Genomic DNA, 24,762 nt, shown 5'->3' with positions numbered 1-24,762 from the left:
GATGACATTATCGCCGATCGTTGGAACTTCTCCCCTACGGAAACGGTTGCACTCTTTATCACTTGACTCTCATCCGTTCGTCAGAAGGCTAGCCCCATACAACACGACACCAGTCATCGATCAACGCAGGTCCCCTACGGAAGAAGACGCATTCTTGCAGCCCGACGCTCCGGAAGCCAACACATCCTCTTCATGCGCGATTCCCACGTTTCGCAATAGATAGCAATCAGTTCCCGAAAGGTATAAAAGAACAGGGAACATAGAATTAGGCGATTCATTTCACACTTAGTTTGTACTGGTAGGAAGTGGTCCCGCGAGTTGCCACTAATAATCAATAAAAACTATTTTTTTATTATAACCTGTGGTAACTATAGTAAATATATGCTTAAAGATTTACGATCCACCCGAAGATCTTCAAAATCAACTATTGATTTGCCAATTCTCTCTCCAGATATTTGTTTACCAGGGCGTCGATTTCGATCATAACAGCCGTTCTCTTTCGGGGGGAAAGTTGCTTCAGCTTTTCTCGCAATGAGGACACATAGTGCATTTCTGGACGATTCAGGTGGTCCAGAATCGCATGGTTCATTTCAACCAACGACTGTAGTGCCTCACTGCATTCCTCATCGATGCGGGAGTTCTCCTCGTGTCGATTTTGACGGGTTGATCGTACCGCCGATTGCCGATGGGATGGGCTTGGTTGATGCTCTTCCTCCATCACCACCTCCTCTTCCAACACCTCCTCCTCCAACACCTCCTCCTCCAACACCTCCTCCTCCAACACCTCCTCCTCCAAAACCGCCTCCTCCAACACCACTTCCCGCGCAGCAGTATCCAATAGTGCATCATCCAACCATTCTTCCATCACCACTGCATCCTGGGATGGATCCACACGTTCCGAAGCCTTCAACCGAGTTTTCGGAAGCTAGATGATAAAAAAATAATTATTGGAAAAGATATGCTAGTTATTAACGTTATTTTATGTATTGTATGTTATGAAACATTACAGATGTTTCATATTTTCAGATTTTTCCCTTTTTTAATAATCCCCTGGTTATTTATTTCCTTTTTTTCAGTTTCCTAGTACTCAAGAAGAATGGATAAAAGTAAGCGATGGTTTCAATCGCAAATATGGATTTCCCCACGCAATAGACGCTTTGGATGGAAAACACGTAGCTATTCGTGCTCCAGCACAAAGTGGAGCATCATACTACAATTATAAAGGCTTTTACAGCATTGTCCTATTGGCTGTAGTAGATTCGGATGTGAACTTCCAATACGTAAATGTCGGCTGCGAGGGTCGTATTTCCTATGGAGGGGTATTAAAAAATTCGGAATTATACAACCTCTTGGAAAGAGAGGAGCTCAATATTCCTAACGCGGACAAACTTAGGCTTAACGACACGGTTAACATACCATACATGTTTCTTGGAGACAAGGCTTTTCCCTTAAAAAAAATATTGTTTGAGACCATACTCTACCCGGGACCTACGTAGCGACAGTCCAGAAGGAATATTAAACACATGTCATTCACATGCGCGCCTTCCGGTTGAAACTGCATTTGGCCAATTAAGTACGAGATTTCGAGTCTTATTAACAACAATGCAATTGAATCCAGAATTTGCAACCAAAATAACATTGGCATGTGTTTATCTGCACAATTTTCTAAAGACACGAAATGTGCGAAACAATACGCTATTTGGTGATACCCCCTCTGAGTCTCGAGCAACAGCCGCAAGAATGAGTTTGAATGGTATTGTGCAAAGGCCTTCTTTAGATTTATTCACAATAAGGAACCATATTGCGTATTACTTAACAACTCTAGAATAGTTTTTCTATTACTTTGTTTTTTTTTTATTGTTAATTGTTGTATTGTTTTATATTGCTATTGTTAAATATGAATTTTTATATATACATTTATTATTGATGATATATACATATAGCTATGTTATAAAATGTTACACACGCTGAGCTGCATCGGACACCCTAGCCCCGTATTCTCTCACCTAGCAGCCGTAGCAGTTCGGATTAGTTACAAATTAAAGTGTAACATATAAAACCAAAAAACGTTGTGTTTGTGTTTTATTTATTAAATATAAGGCAATCCATAAATATGTGTATTATTATTGTAAAAAATGTCCTGTTCCTATACATCTGAATCGTAATTTTAGTTTAATTTACTGTTCAGTTCTCCCAGTCACATAAGCTAGTTTTAAGTGTACAATGACAAAGCCGCAACCGTTTTATATAAATATAAATAAATAATAACATACTTACAGACTTTTTAGTTTTTCCCCCATCAAAAGTGTCCGTGAGGAAAACCATTTCATCGTACCACATCCAATCATTCCGGTACTTTTGCGATGTTGTATAAGCAAGCAATTGTATATTATCAGTTATATTATAAATAAAATATTTTTAATGAATGTTCATGCTTTACCTGCTCCGGATGACATGCTGTCCTTCCGGACCTTGGTGTAGTGCCGATAGGAAGAACGAAGACTCTTCCACTTTTCCTTCACTTCGCTGATGGTAAAGCCCTGCTTTTCAGCTATTTTCGCCCACGCTCTTTCCCGCGCCATGCCGTTTCGATATGCATTTAGTGCCACGTTCCACAACACTGGTTGCTCCCGAACCGCCGCAATGAAACGCGTCGTACTATCATGCGACATAGTAACAGACTGAAAAAGATGGTTAAAAAATCATTAAGGATTACTTATAATTAATTACATGCGACTCGGTTATAATTGCACACTGCACATAAATAGATAGTTTAACACATGTTAAACCATTACATTGACCGGAAGAATACGATAGTTGCTCCGCGTGTTGACTATCCAGGAGTCGTAATTAATGAAAAGGTGCTCGTCCTGCTTGCTGAATCAAATACTTAATCTGCTCGGATGTATTAGTAACGGATCAAGCCCCTCGGAGGCGGAGTGAGGCCTAAAGACACTTTATTTCAGCTTAACGAACTAAGGGACTCCTCGAATGAGATGAAATGAAAAAAATATATTTGAAGGGGGCTCCATAACTGTCGAATTTTGAGGGGTGTTCTAATTTAGGGTACCCTCTGGCATGCGTGAAGGTTGGGGCATGCGTGCACCACTTTATGTAAGATACTTTTACACCACATAATATTCAGGAACGAAAATGACGAGATCCTAGTCGGGCACCTACTCCGCTCATCGTTAGACTCGCTAGCGGATGCCTCCGTGGGTGCAGATATTAGTGAAGATGTTTAATCCTAACCGAGATTCTACACTTGCACTACGGATGTCTTTTTTTCCTAATATTGAGCCAAATACATCCTTCTTTAACCATCGGAAACGAACAAAACCAACATGGATCAATCGTGAAATTCGATGTTTTCTTCGAAGTGAAGAAAGTATAATTCAGCATGAAAAACATTCGACCGATAAAAATACGAGCACGGTCACAACATAAATAAATAAACGAACTAACTACCAATGCACTTACTATTTCTTCGCTTTCTTTGGCATCTGTGCCATTATTTTACTCTCAATTTCCAATCCAAATAAAAATTAAACGAACGAACGACAAAAATTACCAACAAGAACGCTGCACTGACGCTGTATGATCAAATTGTAAACAAACCTGAAAACGATGAAAACCTAATTCTAAGAAAAAATGTATACGCCTGGTTTTTACATAGTTTTCTTTATTTATTAAGCTTCTTTTTTTCAATTTTAATTATAGGATGCTATTTCTGAGGCAAACAAAAGTTTACAATAGTTATATACAGTTTTCTATGAAATAATTTAAATATTAAAACAATATTATATTTGAAAAAACAACCGTTGACACTGTTTTTCTTTTATAATTTTAAACGAGTGGAGGAAAACTATTTATAGATTTAAAAAGATAATTTTTTTTCTTAATTTTCACTAGAATATTTCATCCGATTTGGATCACGCATTAAAAAGTTATTTAATTTTAAAAATCTGACAGCGTTCACGCTCGATCACGCCTGTTTCTACGTACGTCTGAACACCGCTAAAGAGTATACCCGTACCCAGCATCGTATGCCCAAGAGGTCAATAAACAAATCAAGGACTTATTAGATAACGGCATTATTAGACCATCTCACTCTGCGTGCACAGCTCCTATATGGATTGTTCCGAAAAAAAACAGATCTGGATGAAAAAAAATTTCGCATGGTCGTCGATTACAGAAAGCTGAACCAGAAGACAATTGCAGATAGGTATCCGATGCCGGAAATAAATTATGTAATCGATCAACTTAAAGGGCATAATTATTTCACTACTTTAGACCTAGCATCAGGATTTTACCAAATTCGGATGAGACCTTGCGATATAGAAAAAACTGCATTTGCCATTAATGGGGTAGATCATCCCAAAAGTTAGAAAGCTTAAGCTGTAAGCCTCTATCTGCCAAATAATCCAGGTACCAGGCTGTATCATTCTGTACAGATTCGTAAAGGACATAGCATTTTGACATAAAGAATGACACAAGGGATCATTTTTGTAAACTATAATTTGAGGAAAATCGATTTAAGTTTAGTAATTTAATTTTAATTTCAATGCAATGAAAAATCTACATGTCTGATTAATAAAATAATCTTTTTTAAGTTGTTTTCGTTAAAAAAAATTTGTTTACCTTTTTCGCACACGGGAAACATGGCCTAACCTGGTTTAGACCAGCTAGCAAAATTCTTTGTTTTGACATTTGTCGAGTTTGGGTTTTGGGTACTTGGGTACTTTCATTGAGAAACCAATCTAATCCTTCTTTCCTAGGCTTAACTTGGCTTGCCATTTGTATGGCGAGCTGTAAGCGGATAAGCCTGGAAACGTCAAAACGCATACAAAAAACTGGCTTAGAGCGTGATCTACCCTAATCTTTGTTATATAGCGTTAACAAATGTGAACAGCTTGACTATTCTCGGCATAAAAATATGACTTCAAAGAGGTACCTCACCCAACAGAGAGAGAAATGCTCACTCAATCGCACAGATGAGCACAGTGAGTGAGGCCCTCAGCTGCTCATTGCCCAACACTAATAATGATGCTTACGAAAAAACTAGAGCACGATTAAAGCATAAGGCAAGGTATAAAAAGAAAACAAATATTGACATCAACAAAAGGACAGTTTTATTAAAAGGTAATAGAAAAGTACATAAAAATGACTTGAAAATCATATGAAATCTATATTCATAATCTTTTCAGGAATTACATTAAATTAAATAACTAAATGATTAAATACTCCATTTTTGAGTATTATATATGGTACGTTTTATTTGTTTTGTGGTTAGTATTAAACAAAAAGTATTAGTTTTGATTTTTTTGATTATAAGCAAAGGATTCACAACGAAAATGTAAAAAATGTAGAACTGCAGTTTTTTTTCTCTTTTTATATAAAATAGATTATAGAAGATTAGAGAGATTCCGATAGTAGGAAGATATGTAGGGTGATTGTGTGTAGAGAGATAAATGATGGAATTTCTAGAAACGGGATACAATAGTTACCACATAGTTGAGATTTGTGGATGTATAATATAACATATTTGGTGATCAGTATGAGCGATACATTCATCTGCATGACAAAATCGAAAATCTCCCGTGGAAGATGTTTCAAACGGCCGATGGTTCTGTAACGGCGCCAGCCTCCCAAAGGACAGGACCGATATCAGATCTCATCTGGACTGTTCTCCCCTTGTACGGACTATCTTACAACGCGGTAAATTAAGTCATGTATGCCAGTTGTGGCAAGGAAAGAAAAAGTCTCAACACAAACAATAATATAGACGAGGACGTCTATTCTTTGTAACCTCCGAATAGTTAACCATCATATGTGTGAGTCACACGCACCACACACATTCCTTATCACCTAACACCCATACATACATAAGTTAGATTAGAATTAGGCTAGGTTAGGATAGGATAATAAATTAGAGAGCAGTTACAAATTTGAACTCAACGTGAAACGTCTACTTTCTTCAATCCGAACGATAACTCGCGCAAGGACACATGCTGTATCGATCTTTTTCTAGCGTTCTCGCTACCATAGCGAGGTCAGCTCAGTCTGCTTAACGCTACAGGGTTTTACACTTTAGTTTTGACTGGCAGCACACATTTTTTGACGCGTCGCATTCGATTTCTTGTCGCCGGCGTACATTTTTGATTGCAAGCACCGGATTTTTGAACGGGAGCATTTAATTCCATCAGCCCGATTCTTGACAGCTTTTCGGTCGCATGTTTATAACCCCCCATGTGAAAGATTGGTTTGAGTTTGAATGTATGGAAAATGAAGGAAATGTCAAAAATTATCATCTTAAGGAGACTTGCTATCTTTGACAGACGCTACCTTAGAGAGAGTTGACTGTATACATAAATTCTCATACTAATTTATTTGTAAGAGGTCCTAATAAAAATTCTCATGCAGCATAATGGATTGACACAAACATAACTTGTGATACTATCAATTATCCTATTCGTTTTCATGTACTAAATGATTGACCACCCGATATAAATGGATTAATTGAAACTAATTTCTTAAAGCAGTTTAAAGCGTATTTGATTTTTCCAACATGACTTCCTTTACTCTGTCGAACTATTATAACAATGTACACATACCTTCAAGAACTGAAATAATTACTTACGTTGATACAGAAGCTACCGAAATGTGTGTAATACTAAGCGAACAAATATCGGAACATGTTTTTGTGGCCAATAGCATAGCAAAACTTTTCAATGGAAAGCTTCTTGTAAAAATAATACATTTTTCCAATAAACCATTTCTATCAATACATTTCATCCAACAATTCCGTCCGCTGAAAGTTGTAACATAATTGAATTTAAACCACAAAAAATTAATTCTCTACGTGACAAGCAGCTTCTTCGGGAGTTAAATTTGGCACACCTAGCTGAGAGTGAAAAACAAATGATTTCCAAACTTTGTTTAAAATTCAACGATATATTTTGACTCAGCACTGATATTCTTAAGGCTTCTAGCTGTCTGCAAGTATCTCTAAAAGCAAAACCTCACATGGCACCAAGCTATTCAAAACAGTATCGATTACCGTACTACCAGAAAAATGAAACTGAAAAACAAGTTAATAAGATGCTGAAGGAAAACATTATTGAGCCCGCTAAATCCGAATGGAATAGTCCTTTCCTATGGGTACCTAAACAAACGACAAACGATAAAATGGCGACTAGTTGTGGATTATCAAAAAGTTAACTCGATAATACAAGACGATAAACTCGAAATACCCAATATTGAAGAAGTGATTCACTCGTAAGCCGGTGAGAAATATTTTTCAAATCTTGATTTATCGCACAGTTATTATAAAGTTCAATAAAAATAAAAACCGTCCGATTATAGCGTTTACCACAGCAACGGGTCAATCTAAATAACAAGATTGCCTATGGGGCAAAAATCAGTCCTTCAACTTTTTCACGACTTATGACAATTGCATTATCAGGATTTTTTTTTTTCGTTAGAACGGCCTGGCCGTATCGACTTATTTTTACCACGTAGCCGGATAGTCAGTCCTTGCTACGGGGGATTGGCCCGGATGGGATTTTGGTCCGGTCCGTTCGTGTGAAGACCGGCGCCGCTACCATCATGCCACCGCCCCGCCCCATTATCAGGATTAAATCAAGCAAAATGTTTAGTTTTTCTTGATGATTTTATTGTTATCGGAGAAACTATTCAGGAACAAAATAAAAACTTGATTGCTACTCTTACTAGTTTACAGTCAGTAAATTTAAATTGAACCCAGAGAAATGCCATTTTCTAAAAAAGGAGTTGGTATACCCGGGACATTACATTTCTAATGAAGGGATTGATTCCTTTTGTATGGACTGACGAATGTGAACGATCATTCAACACACTCAAACATCAATTTAAGAATCGACCACTATTGGATTTTCCTGATTTTAGCGAAAGCAACAGAACATACCGACGCGTCGGGAAAAGCCATTGGAGTAGTTTTGCAAAATAGTAATGGGAAACCCTTCGCATTTGCTAGCAGAGCTCTGAATAAAGTAGAGTTGAACTATGGCACCACCGAGAAAGAATTGCTTGCCGTGGTGTGGGCAACAAAGCATTTTCGACCTTACCGGTTTGGCAAAACTTTCGATATTTTTACTGACCATAGGCCGCTGGTTTATTTATTTACAATGACAGATCCATCAAGCAGCCTCACGAAATTCCGGCTAGCACTAGAGGAATACGATTTTGAAATTCAATACACCAAGGGAGCGGATAACGTGGTGGCTGATGCGTTTTCTCGAATGTCAAACAGCGAACTTAAAGCTATGAATCATGACATAACGCTAATCTCTACTACATCAGAATCAAAACAGAAATTAGATGAAAATTCATTACCGAAGACTGATCCGCCTGCACCCAACACTGTATTCGTAGAGCTTACGATTTGCCCGGAAATTAGGGAAGTTAGGATGTCCAATGAACAAATAAGAATCCCTCCAACACAAAGCATTATTCATCTACGGAGAATATTACTCAAAATCATGAAGTTCAAAAAGCAAATAGGGAAGTAGGTGATACTAGTAAAGAGAAAAAATGTCGAAAAAATCAAAAATTGAAGTAATTGAATAATTGAAAGCATAAAATTGCTCAATATGAGCAATCTGCCCAAAATCATAGTCATGAGATAAGATATATGGATCATAAAAGAAAATGAAAACGATTTAAAGTTATTAATCATGAACAATCATCACATTCTGCTTGCAGCGGGACATGCAGGAATAAATAGGATGTTAAAAACTATAAAACAGCGATATACTTGAAAGGGCATAGATACAGATGTGCGAAACATGGTCAAAAATTGTAAGGAATGTCAGGTGAATAAAAAGATTAACGAACCTAAGGTTCCATTAAAGATAACATCCAATTCTAGCGAACCGATGCAACAAATATATTAAGACCTGGTGGGACCACTCGTAAAAGCAGAAGGGTATGAATATATACATACCATACAATGCGATCTCACGAAATTCGTGAGACAGAAAACAGAGACTATAGCTAAAGCGTTCTTGAATAATGTAATACACAAATATGGAGTACCAGAGAGCTTCTGCACAGATAGTCATAACTATAGGACAGTACTCATGTCATAATTGTTCGAGGAACTATGTACGAGCTCGTAAAAGCCTCATGTAAGGAAACTGAATTCTACCGCGTACCACAATTAAAGTGCAGGATTTTTATAAAACTCACATAAGATGTTAGGGAATTTCTTACGAATATATTGCAAAGGAAACCCATTCGCTTGGAAGGAATGGGTCCAATTTTACGAATTCGCACATAACAACACAATACATTGTGCAACGCCATTCTTCTTACTATATGGAAGACTACCAAACTTACCCACAAATCATTTGGACAGCCGTAACAGCGAAATATGTTACGATCTTAACAATTATGTGAAAAGCCTTTAAGCGAAATTGGCTATTTCACACAGGGAAGTTAGAGAAAGGATCATAAACAATAAACATGTCCTTAAATCCAAGTACGATAAATCGTGTAAGGCCAAGGAATTAGAGCCAGGTGTTCCCAACACAGCAGGGCGATAAACCCGTGTTGAGCTCTCGGACTGGAGTATCAAACTCCGACCGAGGGTGAGAGTAGGTAGCAACTATACTAGCCACGTCGAAGCCAAAAGAAATAAAAATTAAAATTAATACACTAGATAAAAATTACAATAGATAACAACTAAAATTAAAAATTTGCGCAGCAAGCGAGATAGGAAGTGACACTTAACTTCCGTCCCTCTTGCTTCCTGTTTGAAGCGAGCGAAAGCGCTAAACTTAGTTTACTCGTTTATTTTATTTTTATGAGGAAGTTGGCGCCAAGCATGCTTCCTATTCTTCCGTTCACGCAGCACGCATCCGCGCGTATTCACGCAACCAACGGGACAGGATAGACGTCGCTTTCTCTCGCTTGCCGCTTCATTAAGAAGCGGTGCGAGAGCGATAACGTTTACCTCCTATATTTTCTCTATCCACGGGCCTACTATCGTGCACTTATTACTCATGTTTAATCCGGCTACTACTCTCCTAAGCATCTTATTGGAGCGTAACAACGGGCTTTTGAGGGACATAATTTCCGTCAGCGGCACTAACAATTCTAAACAAAGAGGTAGTCAGTAAAATTATTGAAGAAATTAATTTCATGTATTGTGAGGGAAAGGTACCAAACAGACTAAAAAGAATCAAAATAATTGCGATAGGCAAAATTGGAAAAGACCTGAACGATATTATTAACATTAGACCCATTGCATTACTAACAACCATCTTAAAAGAAGCGAATACTGCAGTATTAGATAACGTAACAAATCACCTGGAAAAACATCTACTTTTGTCTGAAACCTGTTTCGGATTTCGTAAAAACAGATCAACCACCGACGTGATAGATCTGCTAATTAACACCGTAACAAACAATAATAGAAAAAAAAGTATACCGGAGTGATATTTATAGATGTAAAAAATGCAAAATACAAAAGCGTATTAACCAAAGAACTAACTATGATTATGCAATCCCTAATGATACCCCTAGCCGATATTACATGGATGAACAGCTTTCTAAACAACAGGTGTCTAGAAATAACCGTTGATAACCAAACAATCAAAAGAACAGTATCAAACGGACTAACCCAAGGGGATGTTTCATCCCCTACACTTTTTAATATATACACAAGCGGATGTCACGAAATTAACACCGGGAAAATCAGGGTACTGCAATACGCAGATGATTTTTCAATCATAGAAACGGGAATAACAAAAAAAAGCAGTAGAAATATCTCTTCAAAGATCGGTAAATGGGCTAACACAGAAATTAAAGGAATTAAACCTCGAAATTTATTCCAAAAAATGCAAATACATGACGTTCCCAAAGGAGAATCTAAAAGCTAACTTGGAGATAGCAGGAACAAAAATACAAAAAACAAATGAGCACAGGTTTTTGGGAGTTACAATAGATAACAAACTGAACTTCCATCAACACTTAGAAAACCAAAAAACCAAAGCGACTAAGTGATTAAACGCCATAAAAGCCATTTGCAACTACCGAAACCACATAGACCCCGAGAAAGCCATCCAAGTCCATAGGGCAATAATCCGTGGAAGCTTAGAGTATGGCATTGGTTTCACACTTAATGCCAAAAAAACAAAGTTAAGATCGATTGACACGATACTAAACCAATCCCTACGTAGAGTTACAGGATGCACTAAGACCACTCCCATAAACACTCTCCATGCCATAGCTGCGAAAATTCCATTCCCAATCTGTAGAAAATACCTAGTAGCCAAGCAACTCATAAAAACAATAACCCATTCCTCAAGAAACATGCATTTACTAAACAAACTTCAAAATAACAACATTTCACATAAACTATCCGCCATAGAAAAATCGTATAAGGAAAACACAGACACACTAAAAATAATTGCAAAAACAAGCTTCAATTACCACAATAACAACTATCAATACGTCGATATTAGAACTAACGTACCAGGACTGACCGCAAGCAAAAACAATTACAATCCTACTTTGGCTAATCAACTCAGTATGGACATGATGAGAGCAAACGTATCAAAACTAATAATTTTTACGGATGGTAGCAAAAGAATAGATGGATGTGGAATAGGGCTATACATATTACAAGAGAAAAAGGAAGAACAATAGCAAGCAATATAAAAATAGCATTTAAACTAAATAATGATACATCAATATGCACAACAGAGTTGTATGCCATAAAAAAGCCATAGAATATGCCGTCCTCGAAAAAATCAAAAACCCCATAGTATACACAGACTGCCAATCTGCTTGTATTATACTCAAACAAGCTACAGAACAGAAATTTGCGGATGAAATCGTAACTGGAATCATAAACAACTGCGAATATCTAGAGGCCAAAATACAATAGATTTCAAATCACGTAAACATAGAAGGCAATGAAATAGCGGACGATTTAGCAAAACAGGGCACCAAAAGTAGTTATATAATAAACAACCTAGAAACAAAGTAGAAACAGATAGGTGGTACACGGACATGTGTGTAATTAAAGGCAAAAAATACCAAAAATATCAGAGAAACATAGGAAAAAAACATGTGGCACAACAAAATGAAACTAAAACCGAAAGAGATAAAAATAATCAACAGACTGATTTCGGGGCACGATTATAGTAAATATTGGCTACTCAAATTCAAACTAACAGATGAAGGCCTATGTAGAACATGTAATAGTCCAGATACAGCCACATACAGAATTTTTTACTGTATGAGATTCGGAACAGAAAGAATAAAAGAAAAACTACCATCAGAAGAAGTTTTCATCAATAGTTGGAAGTCTAAACAAATAGGAGATATCAAAAAAATATTAAAATTCATCCAAACAAACAGAATTATATTCTAAAATAACAGCATAAACCAAAACGGAAAAAAGGCTAAAAGAAGGGACTAAGTAGTGCACCAGAAGATATAAACAAACGCCAAATTAACCCGCACAATCGAAATGTCAAAGCATATAAAAAAAAAAACAACAACAACAAGAAAACCTTAAAACCCCAAAAAGGTTAGCGAAACACCACAAGATACAGTAACAAATAAGGACATATGGCCATAGTTGTCGGTCCACATATGAAGAGATATTTGTATTAACAAAATCACGAAATAGTGCAGGAAGGCCCAGGTAGCTGGATTAGTCGAAACTCTATTATAAATCAGGCAATATTACTCGACCCAAGAATGAAAGTACGCAGTTTTGGCAATGAAAAAGATAGATACCAACAAACATACGAAATAATATTAGAAACTATAACACCATACCACATAGATACTACTACCACGAATCAAAACCAAACCATTTCAGATCCTCATCGGCAACACTTTTATAGTGATTATGTAAACGAAACATATGTGGTAGAAGAATGTGTAAGTCAAAGACACAAAGCCCAAATGGAATTAGATGAATACGTGAAAGCTCCTTACATAGTTATTTCGGTTTCCTTCATTATTCAAACAAGTACAACGTATTTTCTGTATACCTGCTACATCCGTTCCTTGCGAACGAGTTTTCTCTAAAGCGGGACAAATTTACAACGAAAAACGTTCGAGATTGAATCCAAAAAAAATTAACAGAATTGTTATTTCTACAACACAACGGATTTTGGATATAGAAATTAATTTGAATGTTCCTATTTTGCACAGCAAAAAACAATATTAAAGGAAAAGTTTAAAACATAAATATAAAAACAATCAACGAATGAATTACAAAATGCCTGTTTGGATAAGTTGATAATCTAAAATAAATTATCTTCGATATTTAAATATTTTGCTCACCTCAATCATCATTTCATTCATTTGCCAAACTATTTTTGATTCACTTACTCAATCGAGGCTGCTGACTTGAGCATAAAAGTTATCCGTGCATTTAAAATCTTTATTTGTCTCTCTAGACATATCATACAGGACAAAGAAAAACTATTCTGCGACTATTGATCTGTCGGATGGCATGTGTAGTCGGCACACTGAATCGTTTGGTATTGTATCATAAAAGAAATATAAAAGAAATGAAAGAATTCGTATCATCTGTAAAATAATTGTAACTCACTGAATTTGCGATTCGCATGTGTCAGCGGGCCACTGAATAGTCGCCACGTTGAACCGCACGTACGGCGTGCGGAAGAACTGCCGCACGCGCTCAGTTCACGACACTGAATGAATTGGACCGCACCCAATCTTTGAAAAGAATCGTTTTGCCCATGTCTACAATGAAGCAAGCAACTAAGAACAAATTCAAAAATTATAAGTCGGATTCGGAGAGAATTAAAAACGGTAAAAATGAGGTCGAAATAGTACTGCAAGAATTTCATGACGCTTCTATAGGAGGTCATGTAGGAGTCAGAAGAATGAAGAAACGTATAAAGGATTTGTTCTTTTAGACAGTGTTGGCGCTAACGCTTGCACCTACGCCTGTAAACGTGGGTTGGATGGTAAAACGTCAGGACACGCATCCGGTTAAGGAAATGTGCGTGCGCTGCGTCAAGCGATCGTTCTCTTTTCTATCCAACCACCGAGGAGACAGGACGAGTTTTAGTGCTCGCATCACCCCGCTCACACTCAAAACACCTGTCGCAGTAATAAACGTAACAAAGCTAAAACTCTGTAACGTTTCTCGTGTAAATCTCGTGTGAAACTAAATGGAATGGAAAGTGAGCATAGTGAAATTTCGTCGCCTCCTGCTAACTTGGCGATCGATCATCACGAAAGTAGTGGAATCTCGACGCCTCATGCTAACCTGGCGATTGATGAACCACAGAGGAAGGAAGTGGAGCCCCACGCGGGCAAATACGGTTCGGCGATATCGCTTTCTCTGTCTGACAGCAGCGATAACGAACATGTGCGCCCAAAGTATGGGCAGCTCACAACAGCAGAGCAACGCACTGCAGATGAACGGATAAGGAGAAGAGAGGAGCTGGCGATTAAAAAAAAGCTCCTCGAGATCGAGCTCGAAATGTTGCAACTGGAGAACGAGCACGTGGAAGGCGAACAACGAGATGATACGCAACTATCATCAGACAAGCCGTCTACAATGATATCGGCAGCGATTGCAACACATACAAAGGCAATCCGTAATATATCGATAAGCATCGGAGACGCATCAAATTCGGCAGCGATAGCCGTATCCTCGGGAGAACCGAAGCTGTCCAGCACGGCGTTTGAACGCGGCAAGGTGTTTGACCTTACAACCGACTTGGTACTAGGCGCTACGATGACGATGAATCCGGCAACCGATACAACCATGGGCAGATCGGCGGAACGTGTCGCATATTCTGCAAACCGAGCAACGGCAGCTGAAACAACGAGTGTCCCATCGGCGTTAGACCGCGGTATGGTGTGCGATCTGACGTTAGATCGTGTACCAACCGCTAGCAAGGATGATCAGGTAAGATCACGTGAAGCAGAGCCTACGAGTGAACAGAAAGAAGCAAGAAAGACAATGCCTCGTGATTTACCGTCCTTTTCCGGAGCGCCGGACGATTGGCCATTCTTTATAAGTAGCTACAGACGAAGTAACATAGTGTGCGGTTATAATAATGAAGAGAATCTAATCCGACTAACGCGATGTTTGAAAGGCAAAGCATTAGAAATAGTGAAAGGTCAATTAATATTGCCTGCATCGGTACCACGTGCAATAGAGATACTTAAATTTCATTTTGGAAGACCAAAGGTAGTAGTAAATGTATTATTGAACAAAATCAAAGCGACACCCCCAATAAGAACGGATAGAATTGAAACCCTAATGAATTTTGGAGTAGCTGTCGGAAATGCGTGTGATTATCTAACAGCAGCAGAAATGGAAAGCCATTTGGGTAATCCTATACTTCTAGAAGAGTTGGTTGATAGATTACCAGGTCATTTACAACTAGATTGGGCATTGTCAAGCCAATGTTACACAGTGGAAACGGGTAGAGAAGTATCGATAAGGGAATTTAATCGTTTTATTCAGAATCTTGTCGCTGCTGCTAGTAGTTTGAAAACTCGTACGGATGTAGTACATTCGAATGTTGAAACCAAAAGGGTGCATGGTCGCGTACAACTACATGATGCGGAAAATCAGGCGAAAATATTACATTGTGCAATGTGTAAAAAGAACGGGCATGAGTTAAGGAAATGTAAAGAATTTGAAACATTGGAGCTATCTAGAAAATGGGATGTGGTAAGGCAAATAGGTTTGTGCAGAAAATGTTTAAAACCACATGGCAGAAGACCGTGCAAATTTCCTATAAAATGTAGGTTAGAAAGTTGCTTGAGGGATCACCATCCTCTACTACACGCTCCCCCAATTACTAACGCTGTCAGTACAGCCGTTCATAATGCTTATCATGTGGATCCTATACAATTACTTTTTAGAATGATTTCTATTACATTGCACAACAAAGACAACCGGGTACAGACGTATGCATTCATAGATGAAGGTTCATCATTGACACTCATCGACCAATCCATCGCAACCACTTTAGGAATAACAGGTACTAGAGAACCACTTTACTTAAAATGGACCGGTGACGTTACACGTGTTGAGGAAAATTCTGAAATAGTTTCAATGGAAATTTCTGGTAAAAACAAATCTAAACGCTATACCTTAAACAATGTGAGAACAGTAGAAAATCTTAGCTTGTTTGAACAAACCTTAAGCAAACAATTTTTGGCAAAGTTTAAACATTTTGAAGGAATACCTATCGAACCCTATTACGAACAAGTACCAAAAATGTTGATAGGTATAGACCATCTTAAAATTGCCGCGCCATTGAAAATAAGAGAAGGCGAGGATTTGCAACCAATAGCGACAAAAACACGATTAGGATGGTGTGTTTATGGTGGTAAAGCTTTCGCAACTGAAGATTATCCTAGTTTTCATGTACATGGAACATTCGATACCAATATCAATACACAATTAAGAACGTATTTTGCAGGTGAAGATTTGGGAACTAAACCAGTGCCACTGCCTGCAACGAAAGAAGAAGAAAGAAGTCGCAAAATTCTCCATGAAACAACTAGGAAAGTAGGAGGAAGATATGAAACAGGTTTATTATGGAAATACGATGAAGTTGTATTTCCTGACAGCTACGGCATGGCGTACAAACGGCATAAACAGTTGGAAAGGAAACTTTTGAAAAATCCTAACATTAGAGAAAACATAACTAACCAACTGCAAGATTATGTGAAAAAACAATATGCGCACGTAGCCAGTAAAGAGGAACTGACCTCTGTCGATCAGAGAAAAGTATGGTACCTCCCGATAGGCGTCGTAACCAACCCTAAGAAGCCGAACAAGGTTCGGATTGTATGGGATGCGGCTGCAACAGTAGGTGAAGTATCGTTAAATAGTATGCTTATGAAGGGGCCTGAAGAACTGATCGTCACGATCTTACCATCTATATATTTTAGGTTCAGACAGTATTTGTATGCTGTTAGTGGTGACATTCGAGAAATGTTCCACCAAATCCGAATCAGAGCAGAGGATAAAAATGCTCAACGATTCCTATGGCAGTCAGATCCGGAAAAGGAACCCGACATTTATATAATGGATGTAGCAACCTTTGGTTCAACTTGCTCTCCAGCGTCGGCTAGGTATGTGAAAGATCTGAATGCGCAAACATACGAAAAGGAATCTCCAAGAGCTTACGAAGCGATAGTCAAAGAACATTTCGTAGATGATTTCGTAGGCAGTTTTGAGACTGTTGACGAAGCCAAAAGGGTTGCCCTAGAAGTTAAGTACATACACGAGCAAGGAGGGTTTGAGATGAGGAATTGGATTTCCAATAATGATGAAATATTATCTCATTTAAAGGAATTGAATCGAGTTGATGGGAAAACTTTAGGCGTGCATGGAGATCAGTGGAGTGAAAGAGTATTAGGAATGTTATGGCTACCCTGCAGTGACACTCTTGCCTTTTCAACAGCAATTAGTGATGATATTAAGAATTTCATTAACCTCAAGAGTAAGCCAACCAAAAGACAAGTATTGAAATGTCTTATGAGTATTTTCGATCCATTGGGCATGATTAGCCATTATACAATACAGGGAAAGATATTATTGCAAAATATTTGGCGCAAAAAACTTGAATGGGATGATGAAATAGGTGAAGAACATTACTCTACGTGGAAAAGGTGGACAAAACTATTTGATAAATTATATATATTAAGAATACCTAGGTGTTATTTTATAGGTGCATCTAGCCAATTGTATAATTCTCTACAGATGCACGTGTTCGTTGATGCTGGCGAAGAAGCATATTGTAGTGCAATATATCTCCGCGTGGAAGAGAAGGGAAAGGTGCAATGCACATTAGTTTCCGCGAAAGCGAAGGTAGCACCTTTGAAAACCTTATCAATACCAAGGTTAGAGTTGTTGGGAGCTGTGCTTGGAACAAGGCTAGCCGAGTTCGTACAAACTCATCATACCATACCTATAACGAAGCGATATTTCTGGAGTGACTCCAATACGGTTCTTTCATGGATTTTTGCGGATCATAGAAAATATAGTGCTTTTGTAGCCTGTCGTGTGGGTGAAATACTCAGTACGACCAATCCAACTGAATGGCGCTATGTACCTTCGAAGGAAAATGTTGCTGACGACGGCACAAAATCCGTCAAAGAACCGAATATGAATTTCGAATCCAGATGGTTTCAGGGGCCTGATTTCTTGTACGATCCTGAAAATGAGTGGCCACAGCTAAAGACGAATACCTTAGTTTCCGTAGAAGAACTTAAAAATCAACAACATTTACATGTGCCAAGCGAACCTTCAAAGATAATTGAATTTGAAAGGTTTAGTAATTTTAAGAGACTTCATCGAACCTTTGGTTGGATTCATCGGTTCATTAGTCATGCTAGATTACACAAGCGCGAAAACGAACACTCGCATTTAACTAGAGAGGAATTAGCGTTAGCAGAGGAAACTATTTGGAAAATCGTTCAGAAGGAAATCTATCCTAAAGAAGTTTTGATTCTTAAGTCCAGCACGGAAAATCTAAGATGTATTCCCAAAGATAGTACACTGTGGCAGTTATCCCCCTTTATGGATGAAAAGGGAATTTTACGTTGTGAGGGTAGGATCGAGATGATGGATGATTTAGCATTCGATGTGAAACATCCAATCATACTACCTCGCAACCATAAAGCAGTTGAACTACTGATTCTAAAGTATCATCAAAATATGAAACATGCTCATCAGGAAACTATAGTAAATGAACTTCGTCAAAAATTCCATATCTCTAGGATGAGGACAGAAGTGAAAAAAGTGATTGGAAATTGCCAGTATTGTAAGATCCGTAAGGCAATTCCACATACGCCTAGGATGGCACCTTTGCCACCGGCTCGTCTAGCAGTTTCACATAGACCGTTTACCTACATAGGTCTGGATTATTTCGGACCTATCTTAGTAAAAATCGGTAGAAGCAATGCAAAACGATGGGTGGCTCTATTTACGTGCCTCACGGTAAGAGCTATCCATCTAGAGGTTGTGCTAGCTTGACCACAGAATCTTGCATTGCATGCGTTAGGAGATTTATTGGCAGGAGAGGCGCACCTTTGGAAATTTATAGTGACAATGGCACTAACTTTCAGGGCGCTAAGGCTATTTTGCAACAAGAGCTAATTAATATAAACGGTGATTTGTGTCAAACCTTCACGAACACTAATACACAATGGCATTGTATTCCACCAGGAACACCACACATGGGTGGGGCCTGGGAAAGAATGGTCAGATCAGTCAAAGTAGCAATGAAGAGTGTAGCCTTTGATGATCTAAGAAAACTTAGTGATGAAGGTTTAAGCACCCTTATAGTTGAAGCAGAATTTTTAGTTAACTCGAAACCGTTGACTTATCTTCCTATAGACTCAGAAGAGGCAGAGGCTTTAACCCCAAACCATTTTTTGCTCGGATCCTCGTCGGGAGCAAAGCAACCACCAATAGATTACATTACATCCGCATCAAAAATGATGGAAAGTTATGAACTGTCTCAGAAGAAAATTAGTATGTTTTGGCGAAGGTGGATAATAGAATATCTTCCCGTAATCACACGTCGTACAAAATGGTTCGAAGAAACGGAACCGGTTAAAAAAGGTGATCTAGTGTTCATTGTAGATGAAAAAAGAAAGAACAAGTGGTTACGAGGGAAAGTGGTGGATGTTTGCCAAGGATATGATGGTAGAATACGCCAGGCACTAGTTTATACGAAGGAAGGAACATATAGGAGAGCAATATCCAAATTAGCGAAGATTGATATACGCTCCTAAGCACTAAATGAAATTGAACATTGAACATGAACCCAAAATGAAAATCGAAATATTGAATTGAATAGTTAGAAATTAGAAGATTAAATAGCTTAAAGGTGGCGTAGGCGAGTTAGTATAAGTGAACTGCATCATATATTAAAATTGTATTCATTGATAAGCGAGTTCACGGGAGGGGGTGTGTTGGCGCTAACGCTTGCACCTACGCCTGTAAACGTGGGTTGGATGGTAAAACGTCAGGACACGCATCCGGTTAAGGAAATGTGCGTGCGCTGCGTCAAGCGATCGTTCTCTTTTCTATCCAACCACCGAGGAGACAGGACGAGTTTTAGTGCTCGCATCACCCCGCTCACACTCAAAACACCTGTCGCAGTAATAAACGTAGCAGACAGGAATGGACAGTGACATAGAAAGGTATGTAAGAGGTTGCAAATCGTGTCAGCAAAACAAGATTGAACGATATAATAAGATACCGATGAAAATACCTACCACCTCACGAAGTCCGTTGGAATAGGTTTACATGGATATCGTAATTCTACCCGAGTCTGAGACAGGGAATAAATACGGATTAGTCATGCAGGATGATTTAACCAGATATCTAAAAATCACACCGATGAAAAATCAAGAATCATCAACCGTAGCCAAAGCGTTCGTTGAGGAATTGGTCTGTCTTGTAGGTGCCCCCACAGAAGTAGTAACATATCAATGTACAAACTTCATGAGTGAAGTAATGAAAAACACGTGCAAACTATGGAAAATAAAAAAAAAATACATCTGCTTATCATTCTCAAGCAAACGTAGTAGAAAGGGCAAATAGGGAGTTGAAAATATATTTACGACAGTTTGTAGGAAAAAACTACACCACATGGGACAGTGTATTGAAATACTTTATATTTGGCTACAACACAACTGTTGACACGACATAACAAACAAACGATAAAGGAGATAGAATGACAGTTGCACAAAATCGATCAAGAGTGATCGATTTCCGCTTGATCGAGTATCGATACCGCACCGAAAAACACCGCGCGTCGATGACAGGGTTCGGCACGGTCAACAAGGGTCAACGGTCCGGCGGCCAAGAATTCGGACGAATCAGAACGCGCGCAGCCAAAATACCCAAATAAGGAGCGAAAAGCAGACACGATTTTAAGGACAACACGCGGACAATTAGAACACGAGGATTAGTAGCGATCAAGATCCTGAAACGAGAGTGCGAAAATTTGCAAAAAAGTAGTCTCAGGTCTAGGACTAAATAAACTGACCTAGCTTGAAAAATCGTATGTGCCTCATTTCGTTCGCTGCAGATCGCTGCAACAACAACGATAAACTCATCAACGGGATTCATTCCATATGAGTTGATATACGGTAGGAAAGCGAGGATACCTACATCAATACACAAGCAAGATGCAAGCAGAAGTTACAACGATTTCTGCAAAAAACTAAAAAGAAAACTAACGGAAATACACACGATTGCTAGAAGGAATCAAATAGAATGCAAAGAAAAAAAAGGAAAAATATGATCTAAATACAAACGAATTGCATGTGAGGAGGAATGGTATTAGAAAGAAACATTCAAACCGGGGTAAGACAGAAGTTGCAAACTATTTGGAGAGGACCATACGAAGTAGTAGAAATACCCTGCGATCAAACTTGTGTAGTTAAAAATGGAAGGAAATTGGAGAAAATACACAGCAATCGTTTGAAAAAAAAAGTAGAGTAAGGAATAAGTGAAGTAGAATGTAGAAAATCGAAAATAAATTAGTGCTTAAGTCGATATTGTGAATTAATGGGTTCAAGGAACGACGAAAAAGAAAAAAAAACATTAAGCGATTTAACAATAGACAGTAGGCTACTCTCCCTAGCAGAATTACGCTATGCACTAACACTTAGTGTTGGTTCAAGTAGCTCATTTTAATGAGCTGAGCGAACCGCTCGCGCTCAGTAAGGCGTGCGTTGAGCCCAAAATAGCTCAAAGCTCTCAAACAAGCGCTTTAGCGCGTCTAGTGTTTTAAGCGCATTGAACGTTTCGAGCTCGTTGGAGCAGCGTTGGGCGCGTCGAACTCAAACAAGCGCTTTCAAATTTGTACGAATGACCGGTGTTTTGCACGAAACGTATTTTTATATATAGCAACTTTAATAATCACAGTTGAAAGGCAAAAGTGTATACAAAAGAACCACGGTCTTACTTTGTCAAGAGCGCGTAGATAGAGCACGGGAGATCGATTCATTGATCGATCACACAAAGTTTTCATTGACCGCCCACGCGGAGGCGGTGAGAGATCGCTCGTTTGTGCGATCGTTTGAACTTTGAGCATAGCGCTGGTGATAGCATTGCATGTGTATAGAGGGATAGTGTGAAGTAAAATCTAATAACAAAGCACTGCGCGATAAAATAAATAAAACCGCGGCCGTCAGATGGGAGAACAGTTCACGTTCCTCTTGGTCGATTATGTAACTACCTGTAACCTGGTGGTCGAATTGGCTATGGTGTTGTACGAGAAGCTTCTGGTGATTGATTTTGCATTACACCAAACAACCGTAGGCCACATTCAATTGTTTTTCGAGATTACCGATGCTCTGGATCCTGTGGTAGATATGTGCACACGAATGGTTTAATTCAATCCATACATTTTTCCTGCGTTGGTTCGCCTCATTATGCAAATTAAGCTGAGCATGCAGATCAGTTCATCCATACAATCAAACGAAGGCCAGACCTATGCATCGCGTAAAATATGTGATATCGTTACAAACGAGCAGAAGTTCATTCTTCTAACAAAACTTTCCGGATACATCATGCACCATAATTCCGTCAATCCTGCTGCCAGGACACGAGTAATTATTGCGACTATCAAACTACTTAACGTCTACTTGTCCGAAAAAATGTTGGGCCCGAGAACAAGTTCGATGATATTTGATGTGTTGAAAGGCTACATTATGCATTCAAAATTATTTCACTTGGAAAAGGAAACAGGCAGCTTGGTATACCGGACCGTATGCACATATATACTTATGATGTACGATGAAAACATCGTTAATACGGACGAAATACTACCGTCTGCAGTACTAGAAAAGTACATTTGCATGATCGCAACGGTTTTGCTGGATTCTCGGCCGACCCTGGAACACCCCTGAACACCAGGAAGTTGAGCATCAGAAGCGGATCATAGAAGCCATTACCGACGAATTGCAACACCTCACGTATATCATGTCGTACTACGAATCGCAAAGCAGTATCATGCGCTCCCGATTATCTTGTGCGATGTACCAAGTGATCGAACATGTCTTGATTGTTTTCCGCGTTTCACTTGCTGTCAGTTCGTGGGTTACGCATGATAAGGAGAGCTCCCGATAGTTCAAAGTGCTTGAATTTTGCAGCTACTCGGTAAGCACCCTGCAGTCCAAGCGAGATTTGCCTCTGTTGAAGGAAATAGTGCAACTGCTGAAAGAGCTATTCAATGCGGAGGAGAAAATTGGCGTGCATCGGCTACGTTCGGCCTTAACCCTCTTGAATACATTCCGACAACTGGTGATGGATCCGCACAGTCGCACGCTTCTACCAGATATCATACGCGTCGTCATTGACGAACTGCAACCAGTCGTCTCCTCTGACGAACGCTATACAGAAAAGTTGGGGGGAAGTTGAAAATGAAAACGAAAGCGTGTTGATTGAAAATAGTAAAGCACTAGAGAAGTTGGAATTGCTTCCCAACATGGAGAAACAATATACTGAATGTGATTTAATGGAAAGAAGGTTGAAAAGAGAATTGACAGTCAAACTACACACACAGTTTGACAAATCGTCAGATTATGGCACAGTCTGCGCCTGCTGTCAATAACGCGGTTTTGTGTGGTACGTGTAGTTTGAACAGCGTCAGGCTCAGATCAAAACAATTTTACGAATGATGTGTTAATAAATGTTAAAAGAGGACTTGGGGGGACTTGCTTTCACGATAGTTCAATTGCTACTGCTTTATTCAAATACATATAGCCTTCTCAATCCGTCAACTCTCCTTTCTCTCCGTCTACGACCGGTGGTTGAAGAGTCAACCAAACCTTGACGTGTTAACCCTTCAAGTGCTAACAAGTAGATTGCACCAAACTCCGACTAATTTTGAGCTACAAGATAGGACGATCATAAAACAACAACGAACGTATCGTCAAACCCATTTCAACGGATGATATCAAACCGTTTGACGTGGTTTGTCCAGACACCAGGTGTTAACGCAAAACGTTAATAGAACTCATATGGCGGAATTGTTAAGGTAGCCGGACACGCTAGCTACAAGTAGCCAGCTACATTCGACAGCCAGCGATTTTCCTTTGTTCTTCAACGGGGTTCATTGACGTTGGTGCAGCTACAAGTAGCTAACGTTTTCGGGCCTTCTGCGGTCGCTGCCGCTGTGGCTGTCAATCGTCGATCAAGCGACATGTCGGTGTGTTTATGTCGTGAAGGTTGATGGATCCGATGATGACTTAAATAATAATGAATTCTTCATTTTAACAAACTATTAACACTTAGTTGTACAAGTTGTACAAGTTACATAATTCATACCATAATTCACACCATAATACATGGTGGATATACATTAATCATTCATAGCGACAAGCGAGTTAGACTATTCTGCTCAGTAATAATTCTTCGAAATTCAATCAAATTGGCAAATTCAATTGTTTGCTGTGAAACGTATAGAACATAGATATTTTCATTCGTTGATACCTGTTTTTGAATTGAGCAGAAATATGTAAGTTTGCTAGAGAAATTCACAGTCATACTTAAACGAATTAATCAGTTTTGGTGTTGGTTTTAGTCAATGTCAGAACCGGTACGGTCAAACTTAGAATGGATGGCAAGATATGCCACCCCACCCGAAGAGACGCCCGCAGCACGGAAGGCACGGTTGAAACGCAAGCGACAAGCAGAGTACCGTCGTCGCCGCTGGGACAACAATT

At 38.9% G+C, this 24,762-nt stretch overlaps 1 protein-coding gene and 1 pseudogene across 1 annotated transcript; one reads left to right on the top strand and one right to left on the bottom strand.

The window, feature by feature from the left end:
• Positions 1 to 424: 424 nt before the first annotated feature.
• Positions 425 to 2,672, bottom strand: LOC128718234 (uncharacterized). The gene is made up of 3 exons (XM_053811897.1): positions 2,441 to 2,672; positions 1,281 to 1,309; positions 425 to 925 (listed from the first exon to the last, which is right to left on the bottom strand). Exons 1-3 carry the CDS (start codon positions 2,670 to 2,672, stop codon positions 425 to 427), a joined length of 762 nt encoding a protein of 253 aa, XP_053667872.1.
• Positions 2,673 to 14,212: 11,540 nt separating this feature from the next.
• Positions 14,213 to 23,455, top strand: LOC128718233 (uncharacterized; annotated as a pseudogene).
• Positions 23,456 to 24,762: the final 1,307 nt, after the last annotated feature.

Source organism: Anopheles marshallii, chromosome 2 (assembly GCF_943734725.1).
Source record: "Anopheles marshallii chromosome 2, idAnoMarsDA_429_01, whole genome shotgun sequence".
NCBI lineage: Eukaryota > Metazoa > Arthropoda > Insecta > Diptera > Culicidae > Anopheles > Anopheles marshallii.
Note: the sequence above shows the minus strand (reverse complement) of the source record. Positions and strands in the feature narration are given on the sequence as shown.